Below are 12,169 nucleotides of genomic sequence, written 5' to 3'. Positions count from 1 at the left end.
AAGGTTTAAGGACTTACGATAATTTTTGTCTGGAGAACACAAAGCCAGTTGGACAATTTATTCAAGTCAAATGCCTTGTCCCCTGTATGGCGTAGAGTGAGACTCCATATTTGTGTTGAATGGATAATATTAAATTAAGGGGGGTTGTATTGATGGAGCATTAGGGGTTCTAGGTGGCTGCAGAAGGCTGGGTAAGTGCTTCAGACTCAGGCAGGAGAGATCTTGGTACATGTGAGAAAGAACTTCTCAATCAGCAGGCTGAGAGAAATAGAGGTGATCTGAAGTGAAGGCTCTCACTGGGAGCACCTCAGACGAGAGCAGCCATGTATCCTAGAGAGTTTAGTCCCTCTCTCACCTAGACACCAGCCCAGATCATCTCCCAGGGCCCCTCTCAGCCCCATCAGTGAACTGAGGGCATAAGTCCTGATGATGTTCAGGCAATCAGAAAATGGAAAGCACCTGATAGTCCAACCCTCTCTTTTTACCCAGGAGGAGGCAGACATCTACATTGGTGAAGTGCTCTGACTCCTGTAGGCTAGGCCAGGAGTGAGAGATGAGGAACCAGAGCAGCCGAATGAGGGAACGTTACCAGGCAGGACTCTGGAAATCCTAAACTTTAATGTCCCCAAAGCTATTTGGTCTTCCTCGAACCCTATACTTCCCATCACTGGGCCACTCCTCCTGCCCCCAAATCCTGTACCCTTCAGACTGTTTTTCTGCATCTACACAAATCCGCAGAGCCCATCTTGGGAGCAACATAGGCCATGTGGCTTCATATCCTAGTGTTATCACTTACCAGCCATGTGGCTCCAAACACAGAAAACTTAATATCTCTGGGCTTCGTTTTCTTCAGCTATAAAATATGGCCAATCATGGTGCCTCCTTGCAGAGGTGGTCATGTGGTATAAGTAGGAGAAGGCATGTGGTAGATTTAACACAGTGTCTGAGACGTAGTAAGAATAAGACAGGTTTGGGTATTGTTATCAAGCAATCAATGAGCATTTATTAAATGCTTTTGTATGGTGCTAATTATTCTGAAAGACATAAACGGAGATATCCATGGCCACAGTCAAGTAGAAAATTGAGAGCAAATGTTCCTTCAGTACCAAATTAGCCATTCTAAAGTCACGAGAGTCTCTTCTTTGCGTGGGAGAGCACAGTCTCTTTTGATCTCAGCCCCATGGAGGGAGCACTCCCTTAGGATAAGTTCCTAGGATTGAGCCCTGCATGAAGACACAAAATTGTTGGTCATTGTCTTTGAGTGACACTTAGTCTAATTCAGTACTCCAAGAGCCCTTAGTTAGGCACCATTCCTGCCCATCACGCAATCTAAAAGCTAACCCAGGGACTACTCAGTCGTTCCCCACTAGAAATGTCTGTGAAGCTCAGAGAAGAGCATGGCACCAGTGTCCAGTCATGTGGTTCTGCTCACACCTGACCGTCAAAATTCTCTGGGAGAGATTCCTGCTTTGATTCCTAGGCATCAAGATGCTAGCCAACAGCTGGGAGAGTAGGATTAAACAGAGACTCCCTAGATACTGCTTAAGTCAACATCAATGGGTCTCCAATGGCAACAGGCCCCACCCTTTTTTCCATTTTTCATTTCAATGTAATTACAGATTCACATGCAGTTCTAGGAACTAATACAAAGAAGTTCTGATTCCCTTCTTGCATAACTGCGTACAGTTTCACAACCAGGAAATTGACAGTGATACAATCCACCGATCTGATTCAGATGACACCTTTTTACATGCACTCCTGTGTGTGGTTAGTCTTGTGCCTTTGTATCACAGATACCGATTCACATAAACTCTGACAGTCAAGAGAGAGAACACTTCCTCCCTCCCTCCGCCAGTTCCTCCCTCCCTTCCCCACTGCACCCTCGGGCCACCACCAATCTGTTCTTCATCTCCATAATGTTGTCATTTCAAGAATGTCGGATAAATGGCATCATACAGTAGGTAATCTTTTGAGACTGGCTTTTTTTTTTTCTCACCATAATTATTCCTTTGAAATCCATCCAAGTTGCTGAGTGTATCAATAGTTTGTTCCTTTTTGTTGCTAACTAGTAGTCCATGACATGGACGTACCACAGTGTCTTCATCCATTTACCTGTTAAAGTTTATTTTGATTGTTTCCAGTTTGGGGCTGTTAGACTGCTTTGAACACTCACAAACTGTTTTTGTGTGAACATATATTTTATTTCCCTGGATAACTGCAGGGTATAGGATAAGCATATATATATGTAGTTTTGTTTCAAAAACACCTGTTACACTGTTTTCCAGAGTGGCTGAACCATTTTTCACATCCCCCAGTAATGTACGAGTGATCCAGTGTCCTGTTCTTGGCCATGGTGTTATCACTATTTTTTATTTTAACCATTCTGATAGGTGTATAAGTGATATCTCATTGTGGTTTTAATTTGCATTTCCCTGATGGCTAATGATGATGAACATCTTCTCATGTGCTTAGTTGCCATCTGTGTTTCTTCAGTGAAATGTCTGATGTTGTCTTTTTCCCCTGTTCTAACTGGGTTGCTTGCTCTTTTACTGTTTAGTTCTGAGAGCTCTTTATATATTCTAGAAAGAAGTCCTTTGTCAGATATATGGTCTGTAAGTATTTTCTTCCAATCTATAGTTTTCCTTCTCATCTTCTTCGCAAGATCTTCTGAAGAGCAAACTTTTTAAATATTGATGAGTTCTAATCTATCAGTTTTTCCTTTTCTGGGTCAAGTTTGCGTGGTCAAGTCTGAGACCTCTTTACCCACTCTTAGGAACTCATGATTTTCTCCTGCGTTTTTATTCTAAAAGTTTTATAGTTTTATCTTACATTTAGGTCTTTGGTCTAATTGAGTTAATTTTTATATAAAATGTGAGACTTAAATCAAGGTTTTTTGTGTTTTGTTTTTTTTTTTTTTTTACTTGTGAGTGTCCAATTGGTCCAGAATCATTTGAACCACGCTTTTTTGAAAAGCAATTTGGCAGTATTTATCATGAGCCAAAAGAATGCCCATACTTTTTTTCCTGTCGCTTCTGGGAATTCACCCTGAGGAAATAAGGCAGACACATGAATCAAAGTGGGAAGCTTGGAAAACAGTCACTATAACATTTTTTATAAAATTGAAAAATTGGAAGTAGCCTAAATGCCCAATGATGAGGGATTGGTTAAGGAGGACACACATGAAATAATAGGCAACAATTAAAAATATGTTTACTCAATAATTTTTACCCATTCAGCAAATATTTACTCAGCGTCCAGAGTGTTGGTGCCAATGATAACATAACGAGAAAATCAGACACCCTCTCTCCCTTCTAGAAGCTCGAAGGCCAGAAGTGACAATATAGGACACCGTGCTGCTGTGTAGAAAAATACAATTGATAAACTAAGAGGAAAACAGGAAACAAAGTTGTAAGCACAAGGTGACTAAAGCAATGTTAAAATAGATGCCTGTGGAAAAGACCAAAAAAAGAAAATCATCGTTCTTTTAGGGTGATGGGTCAAGGACAGTTATTTTCCTCCTTGACTTTCCAAACTTCCCGTCGCACTTTTCTTGTTCTAATAATAACAATGATAAAGAGAAAAGCCCAAACTGAGAACTCGCCTGTTGCCATGAAGGGTGAGGAGTGTCCATCTGAAGAGAGACAGTCACGCATACCACAATCCAAAGGGCACAGAAAAGGCCGCTTCGGACAGCTTGGTGTTCAGAGCCCAGCTAAGTCATGCAGGATGATCCCGTCAGTCAGCAAGTAGCAATGGGGCCTCTGCAAGGTGACCTGTGTCACATGAGGCCCTCAGAATACATGCTTAAGAATAGACAGTCCCTGACTTGTAGAGGCTCCCACAAGAGCTCTGATCTCCATCCTCCTCATGCCTGCTCAGCGTTCCACACTTTGCAGCTTCTACATTCCCTCCTACAATCCTTTCCACAAAACTAGATGGTTGTTATGGGGGACTTGATTATACCCACTTTTCCAGCAACAAGGTACAGAGCAACTGCCCAAGCTCCCCCAGATGATGACTGGCAGGGTTGGGGCTAGAGACCTGGGATTTTAGCTCTATGGTTCTCTGAATACCCTTTACTCAAGAGCGGTTGTGTTAACAGTGGGCTCAAAGCACACAAACCATCAGCAGGCCACCGTAACTAGAACTAAAATCCAGTGGATGAGCAACTTTATACCCAGAGCAGGGTATGGGCTTCTCCCCGCTGGTGGCCTTGGGGATTGGGAGGTCAAGGCAGCAGGAGGAATGTGATCTGAACACCAGGCTCAGCTCTCCCTCCTCTCCCCAGATGGTGAAGGCAATCCAGGTCCTGAGAATTCACCTGCTGGAATTGGAGAAAGTCAATGAACTCTGCAAGGACTTTTGTAACCGGTACATCACCTGCCTCAAAACCAAGATGCACAGTGACAACCTGCTCAGGAATGACCTCGGGGGACCCTACTCCCCCAACCAGCCCTCCATAAACCTTCACTCACAGGTAACACACTGGGCTGGGTCCTGTGTCCTAAACTAGGCTTCTAAGCTGGGTGTAGGAATATCTGAAGGTTCCCTGGTGGCCTAGTGGAGTAGCTTAGACTCACTGGACACTTTCAGCACGAAGGCCCTACTGTGATCCACTCCTGCTCATTGGGCAGCCCCAGAACTCACCGTACTGGGGCCTGGGTATTCCTTAGAAAATGTTGAGATGAGGCTGGGGCAGAGCCGGGAACAGACCCCCACCTCTTAGCCCCGCACACTTCTCAAGAGGGCTTGCTGACCTCTCCGTGTTCTTGATAAGGAGGGTTTTGTCCTTCCCTGAATCCTGCCCACCTCATAGATGAAGACAGCTTCCCATGCGACTGCTTCTTCTGCCGGATCATTTTCCAGTTGCTCACCCTACCCTGACTCATCTGTCTTCCTAAGGTTAAGGGCCACTGGGAATGTCACCTCCCACCACCCCTCTCCCAAGAGTCACCTTCATCCCAGGAACTGGGGAACCTAGAAATGGCAACTTTGTGTTTTGGGTGAGAATGGGCTCTTCTCTCCAGGGCGGAATATATTCCCCAAACCTACGGAGCTTTAAAAAAGCTGCCTGGTGATACCTTTCCACCAAACTCACCGACATCTACGTAAGCCATAGCTCACCACTTTCTTCTCCTCCCGCTGAGTTCCTGAGTCTGGGACAGACACATGGAGGGCCCTAGGAAGTTTACTGTACCCTCCTCTCCTGAGACAAATCAGGTGTGGGGAAAAGGATAAACTTTCTAAAAATAATGGGCACTCAAAAAGGTGTCTAAGAAAGGTGGTGCCATTTTTATCTCTAAGCTTTAGGCACCAGCACACTTTATCCATCCCTCCAGCTTGTTAGAGGCAAGGGAAGGGTCGGGGGCCTTCTAGAAGGCCAGCCCCGCTTGTACAAATTCAGAAGGATCTCTGTGGGACTCGACAGTGAGTACTGCATGGGACACGAGGCAAGAAGTTTATTTCCTCTTCCCGTTGCTTGAAATCACCAAATCACTTTATTACAGATCTAAAAACAGCCGCCCAGGCTTCTGCTAGCTAATATTCTCTTGAAATAGACTCATTCCTTCAGAGTCTTATTGTACTTTCCCTTATGATCAAAATTAGCAAGAAACTTGCATAAAAGAGGACAATAATTGCTCAACGAGCATCTCGTTTGTAATTTATTAGTTTCTATTATTGTGGGTTACCATGGCGACGCTGCGCAGCCCCGGTGACGGGAGAGATGCAAGATAGGAGCTGAGGAGGCTGTGAGGCCTCAGCAAATGGAGATGCACATTTTTATCAGTAATTTTCATGAAAATAATAAGTGAGGAGTTAATGAGATGGAAAGCCATCCTGTGGCTATTGTGAATTTTTTTTAAGTGTTGATCTAATTAGAATGCATCGGTCAGGAAAAGTAATGAGGATTTAGTGCCTCACAGAGATGTGAGGATCATATCAGAAAATTAGCACAAGTCTTTGGAAATAATCAGGTCCTTGGAGAGGCTCTGGATTTCCCCTCCTGGGCTCTCCAAGTCTACCTCGTGCACTGACATTGGGGGTGTACCAGGGTAGTGGGGGAGGAGAGGAGGGCCAGAGGGCTTAGCAGCCACAGTGGCCCCCTCCAGGTCGGGGTCCTGGGGCTGACAAGTCAGTCTGCAGCATGCAGGGCCACTGGGGATCCAGGATTGGCAGAGAAGGGTAACACAGGCTCTGGGTGAGCCAGGGCGCACAGACGCTGCCTGCGAAAGTCAGTCCTCCTGGGAGATCCCAGCCTTCGGGGCCTCTGAGCTTTGAGGAAAGAGGAGAGAACTTTGATTCCCGTCATTGTAAATATCAGATCTCTGCCTAATAGCGAAGCTGGCCCTGGGGTGGCCAACACAGAAAGACTTCTGATCTGCTTAGAAAGAAGAACTCAGACAATCGGGCAAAAACAAAGACAGCTCGAAAAAGAAGACAAGGTGCTTGGCAAGGTGTTCCTATTTGGAACTTCTTCGACTTGTCCCTTAATTGCCTCTGCCTGCCTCCACCTACTTAGTTCGGACTTCAGTGGCTAAATGAGATAATCACACACAGGCTGCTGCAGTAGATTCCCAGCCCCATCGCCTGTCCTCTATGGCTAGCCTTCAGCACTCCACACACACACACACACACACACACATGCCCATGCACCACAAACACAAACACACCTACACATGCCTCTTCAGGTTCTGCTGCTGCATTTATGGTCGTAAGGCTCTGTTCATGTCTTCATCCTGCTCAAAAGCTCTGATTGTCCTCAGAGTTTTCTCATCTTCCAACCGGATAGTGGAGGCTCCCCCAGGGCTGCATTCTCCCAGGCCTGTTTGCTCCGACGACCCTTCCACGGCTCTGCACAACCAAACCCAGCCTCTTCCCCAGGACAGCAACAAGGCTGCTTTCCCCAGGAGGCCTCTCTGATGCCCATCCAGAAAGGCCTTTTCTTTCTCCCAACTAAGTGCTAGAGCCTTGGCGACCACTTAAATATAAATATCACATGTGACTTTATCTCAGCGTTGCTGGTATAAGGGTCATTCTCCTCTCCTAGATAACAGACGTGTTTTGAGTGCAGACAGTATTTTATATACAATTATAACCCACGCCTGGTGGCAGCTAACCCAAGGTCTGATGCATGGACGGCTAGTAAATATCTGTGGGGAGAAGTAAGACAAGGAGACAGATGGCGACAGATCAAGAGAGGCCAGAGGAAGCCGAAGGAAGGAAGGAGAAATCAGAAGAAAGACAAAGGGAAAGAAAGACAACTCTGGAGGGTCACCTTCAAGAGGGAGCAGAGGAAGGATGAAGATCCGGAGGGGAAGGGCAGCAGAGGGGAGGGAAGTGAGGCTGAGAAGGCCAGAGGAGGAAAAGAGAAAAGGAACAGCAGCAGAGGGGTGGGGGATGAAGGGACAGGCTAGGGGGTGCGGGGTCAGTGCGAAGCCAGGCGTGTGGAGGAGGGACGGTGCATAGGATGCGCCACGTGCTGTCCACAGTCCCAGGGCAGGCTGCTATCACTGTCCCTGAGCTGGGGGCTGCGACGCTAGCTGGGCCTTCCCCAGGAAGGAGAGGCCTCGGCTGCCAAGAGATTTTCTGTGCAGGAGGCCGGCCTGGGAGCCAGTATGGGACAGAAGAGAGGAGTGTTTGGGACGCACGCGCGTGCGCCAAGCACACACACGCGCACATACGATGGTTCACATTTGTCATGGTTCAACCTTAATCCCCCCAGCCTGAAATAGCCGTACTGAGCACCAGCCTGGCCCAGGGAGGGGTGTCTCCCCTTTGGAGCATGAGCCTCAGTATCAACATTCCAGCTGCCTGCCAGCTTTTTTGCAAACCGCTGGTTCATGGTTTTCCCTGTGTGCTAATCATTTGGCCTTGTGTTGCAAAGTGGGGGAGATTTTTTAATTCAAATTTACCCCCCCCATGCCCTACCATGTCCCCATTCAGCTCTATGGCAGCTGGTCACCTTCTCTGTTTGGCCTTCCTTTTCTGAATGTGAGCTTTCTCTTGGGTGGGAGGCAGGTAAGGAGTAGGGGAGACAGCTTCCACCAAGCCTGCAAGCTGAACTAGAGTTCCCAGGAAATTGGGCCACAGCTGGTTTTTTCCATGCCTCCAGGAAGCCATCCTGTTCCACCTGCCCCTGAAGACATCCCAGCTTCCTTACATCTCTGAGCCCAGGTTTCTTGCTGGGGCAGCCTCCTCAGTAAGGAGGCTCATCCTAGACTCCTGATTCCTGTTGGACAGGCTTCTCCCAGCTTTCCCAGAGGACATAAACGAAACCATCCCACTGGAGAGAACTTAATTCCCACCTTGCTCTGAATCGGACTGAGCTGAAGTCCTCAGTCACCGAGCATTTGGGGGGCACTGCACCATGCTAGATCCTATGAGAGCATGAATGAATTATCCAGAAGGAGCTCCCAGTCTCAGTGCAAGGGAGCTGTGAGTCACACCTGTGGACCTAGATAAGTTACGTGAGCCACAGAAGGCTGCAGAGTGAGGGGACATTGAGGAAGGCAGGAAAGGAGTAGCCAGAGATAGGGAGAGGAGCCACAGAAGGGGTCTGGATCAAACAAACCACATGTGTGGCTTCAGGTTACCCCAGTCACTGCTTAGCCTCCTTCCCTCTGCCCCCAGAGAAGGCCTGGCCCCCGCCTGCCCACTCTCACGGCCACAGCCTGTTCCTGCCTGGAGACAGAATGAGCAAACTTCAGCATGGATTAGGTAGGCCAGCGGGAAGATTTTGCCCATTGTGATTGGAGAAGTTGCAGATTCTGTGGCCTTGGAAGGACTTCTTCGGGAAAGGGCACGAGGAGGAGGAGTGGTAGGCTATCTGGGAGCTCCGAAGTTGAGTGTTCCAGGTGTAGAGAGAAGTCTAGGAGAAGGTAAGGAACAGAGACAGCCTTTCAGAATCCCTGGAGAGAAGAAGCTGCTAGAGGACAAGAGGTCATTCATTTCTGCCCCGTGCATCAGTTCAAGCACAACTGAGCCTGCTGAGTTCCAAGGACCTCAAAGGGGGTGTGACATGATCTCTGACCTCCAAACCTAACAATGGCTGTGCTGCCAGGCTGAAAATGATGGCCATCACCAAAGACGTGAGACATAATGGGGAATGTAGGCGACGGGGTTGGAAACATGTTGGAGGCAAACTAATTGAGTAGCCACATCTTGTGCTGCCCCAGGAAGAACTGGGGAGAATGTCAGCATTTCCTGAACCTTCCCTAGACCGTATGTACTGGGTGCTTTACATATATTACCTTATTTACTCCTCACAGCAAGGCTGCGAGGGCACATTATTTTCTCTCCCAGGGAAGAAGCTCAGAGAAGTTCAGACACTGGCTCAAATAAGCAGCAGAGACTGAGATAGGTTATGCTGAAGTATGTGTTCTACATATTATATTATATTATATTATATTATATTATATTATTATTATACAGTCCTTTGACTTTTGGGGGGGACACATAGGAAGCCCCAGGGGTCCTGGGGCCTGGTTGGGGAGGAGTGACCCCACTTAGCTGTAGAGCAGTGATTTGGAAACTAGAAAGGAAGAAACCCATCGCTGGGAAGCAAGACTTTAGGTTGCTAATAGGGGAAAGAAAGGCACAGAGTGAACCCAGCTCTGAGATGTGGGCCTTGGCCGAGCAGGTAGAACTTTACATTTTTGCTAACTCTCTTTAAAAAATAGGGAGGGGACTAGTGAGTACACCCTTGCCTGGAGCAGGTGGACTTGCCTACCGACCTACAGGGAGTTTGCATTTTCAAGATTAGCAGAAGGTCAGGGAGGTGGGAGGCAGTCACCTCAGTCAAGCCCCCGGAAGCTCTGCCCAGTGGCCAAGCATCCTGAGGATTTGACTAGGGAGTTTTAAGGCCGGTGGGAGGAGTGATCTACCCTGCAGGATCACCACGGAGGTGGGAAGGAGGCACCCCTACACCACAGTGACAGGAAGGTAGAGTTCCAGGAGCTACCCTGCCTCCCTCTCGCCATAGCCACCAATGCTGCCCTTTCCACCACTTCCCAGCCCCCAGCCCTCCAGTTCAGGGCGCCAGGAGACCATGAGGACCGCCCTTCCTGCCAGGCCAGTGAAACCTGAGCAGTTCTCTCCTTCCGAGAAGGAATGTTCCTTAAGAGCAGCAGCTGCCACTTGTCCCACAGGCCAGAAGCGCCTTTCCCTTGAGACTAAAGCCCCCAGCAGGAGAGAAACAGCCACTGGATTAGGTGGCTTGTTTACGTGTGATTGGCTTTCCTGAGTTTGGGAGTCCAGCCCTTCCCAGCCAAAGACAGGACTCTGGCCCTGCCAGAATGGAAGGACACTGCCAGGAACAGTGTGTCTGGGGACAGAGGCAACCTCTCCTCCCTCCTAAGACACATACACACACACCCCATCCTGGGCCAAAGCCCAGTCGGGCCCTGTGTTTATTGAGCATCTGTCGCGCACCCAACACTGTGGTAGGCAGCTTGGGGGAATTCAAAGAAAGAACCCTCTTTCCCTCAAAATAGCTACAACCAAAGCTAAGACACGTGCGTAAGACAGAGAACCGTTATGCTTTACGTGCAGTATATCAGACCAACAGGAAACACTGAAGAAGTCAAGAGCATGGGCCACGGGCATGCCCAGAGTGAGTCTGGTCAAGCTTTCTAGCAGAAGTGAGGCACCCCAGACCAGTCCCCGCCCCCCAGCCCAGGCCAGTTAGCCCACAGACCTGTCCTCCTGGGAGGCTTGGAGAGGTTTGGGGGAGTGGAGTCTGAGCTTGTGGATCAGCAGAGACCCCTAGTGGCCTGGGGGTGGATGACAGACAGTGGGTCCCCATGGGTAGTGCTGTCCCCTCCCAGCTCCTACCTCCTCCACACCTGCTCACCCACCCACCCCCAACACACCACACAATGGATTCTAGGGAATGGCATCGGTTTTTCTAAATCCTCAGTCGGGATGACCTTTGCGGTGTCATCTAGTTCATGTCGTCTGTTCCACAGGCCTCCTAGTAAGATAAACATTCCAGCTATTTCAAAATTACTTAAAGGAAAATGTTTCTATCTGTCTTTGCCTTCCTCTCTTCCTCCCATCAGTTTATTCCGGGAATTTCTTCCTTTGGTGGGAATTTTGTTTCCCGGGCCACAGAAGCCCTTTCCCTATTGACAGTGAAGAGTGGTGGCTCCAGGGACTGGGCCGGTGCCCCCAGGGCCAACATCAGACCATAAGGTCAGAGTCCGTTCCTCTGCGCCACACACGCCCCACCCCAACACCCTCTGCTTCCAAAAGCAATCCCAGAACCTTTCACTTTTTCTTAGGAAGGCCTTCCTTTTGAACAAATCATCTCTTTTTGTTGTTGTTCCAAAATAAGATTGGGAGTAAAACTCACCCAGTGACTACCGTGACTGATGGCCTGAGGCAGCAAAGGCTTTGCAGCTGGTCCACAGGTAGGGTTTAGGAGGCTCAAGCTCTTGGCCATTCTAAAGCTGCTCCCCTACCTTGCTTGGCCCGCTTCTGAGAGGCTCTCTGCCTCTCTGTGTCTCAGGGAAACAACGTACAAGGATCAGCCGTGGCACAGCTTCCGGGGAGGCCTGTGGAGCCTAGCTCGTGGGTTTCCATCCAAGTCCTGGGTCACCTGGTCCAGGCCTGGAGACATCATTCCCAGAAAACTCCAAGAAAGTTTTCAGCTTTAGGGCCTTGTCCTACTTTGGAAAGCAAATCTTACTACTAGAAGGTGGGAGCTCACACATACCCCAGTTTGGTGGGATGGCTCCACCAGGAAGCCAGGCTTCCAGCACTTTGCAGAGGCTCGGGGACACTACGGCCATGTTCCTGGTGGGACGAGGCAGAGTTCTTGAGCTAGATAACCAGCTCAGAGCCCCTGGTTCCTGGACAATTTGGGCAGGGTTGTGAGACTCTGGATGCTGAAGAATGTCCCTAAAACTGTATAACATGTGCTTCTCACCTCTTTATGGGTGCTAAGGAGACTAGAAGGAAACAGCCCTATTTGGATCTAGACAGAGCATCACCCACCTGCTTGGGAGTCTGATGAGCCCCAAGAGGAAGCTGCCAAGAACATAAAAATACTGTGTGCTTAGCCAACATTTTCTCCCTAAGGGGCTTCCATTGCTGCCACAGTAGCTCTTCCCTCAGAAAAGACCTAGACTTTTCCCAGAGATTCAGAGCCCCGTCGTCTCCGCAGAGG

General features: G+C 48.6%; 1 protein-coding gene across 4 annotated transcripts in view; it reads left to right on the top strand.

Annotated features, from left to right (window-relative positions):
- The window catches only part of PKNOX2 (PBX/knotted 1 homeobox 2), a 304,311-nt gene that overhangs the window by 266,670 nt on the left and 25,472 nt on the right, over positions 1-12,169 (top strand). For all 4 annotated transcript variants that reach the window (XM_080816842.1, XM_080816843.1, XM_080816844.1 and 1 more), the window contains one exon: positions 4,289-4,477. In XM_080816842.1, the coding sequence (XP_080672968.1) occupies positions 4,289-4,477 (189 nt within the window). The remainder of the gene's footprint in view (positions 1-4,288; positions 4,478-12,169) is intronic.

Source organism: Martes martes, assembly GCF_963455335.1.
Source record: "Martes martes genome assembly, chromosome: 10".
Classification (NCBI taxonomy): domain Eukaryota; kingdom Metazoa; phylum Chordata; class Mammalia; order Carnivora; family Mustelidae; genus Martes; species Martes martes.
The sequence above is the reverse complement of the archived record's forward strand: the minus strand, read 5'-3'. Positions and strand labels throughout refer to the sequence as shown.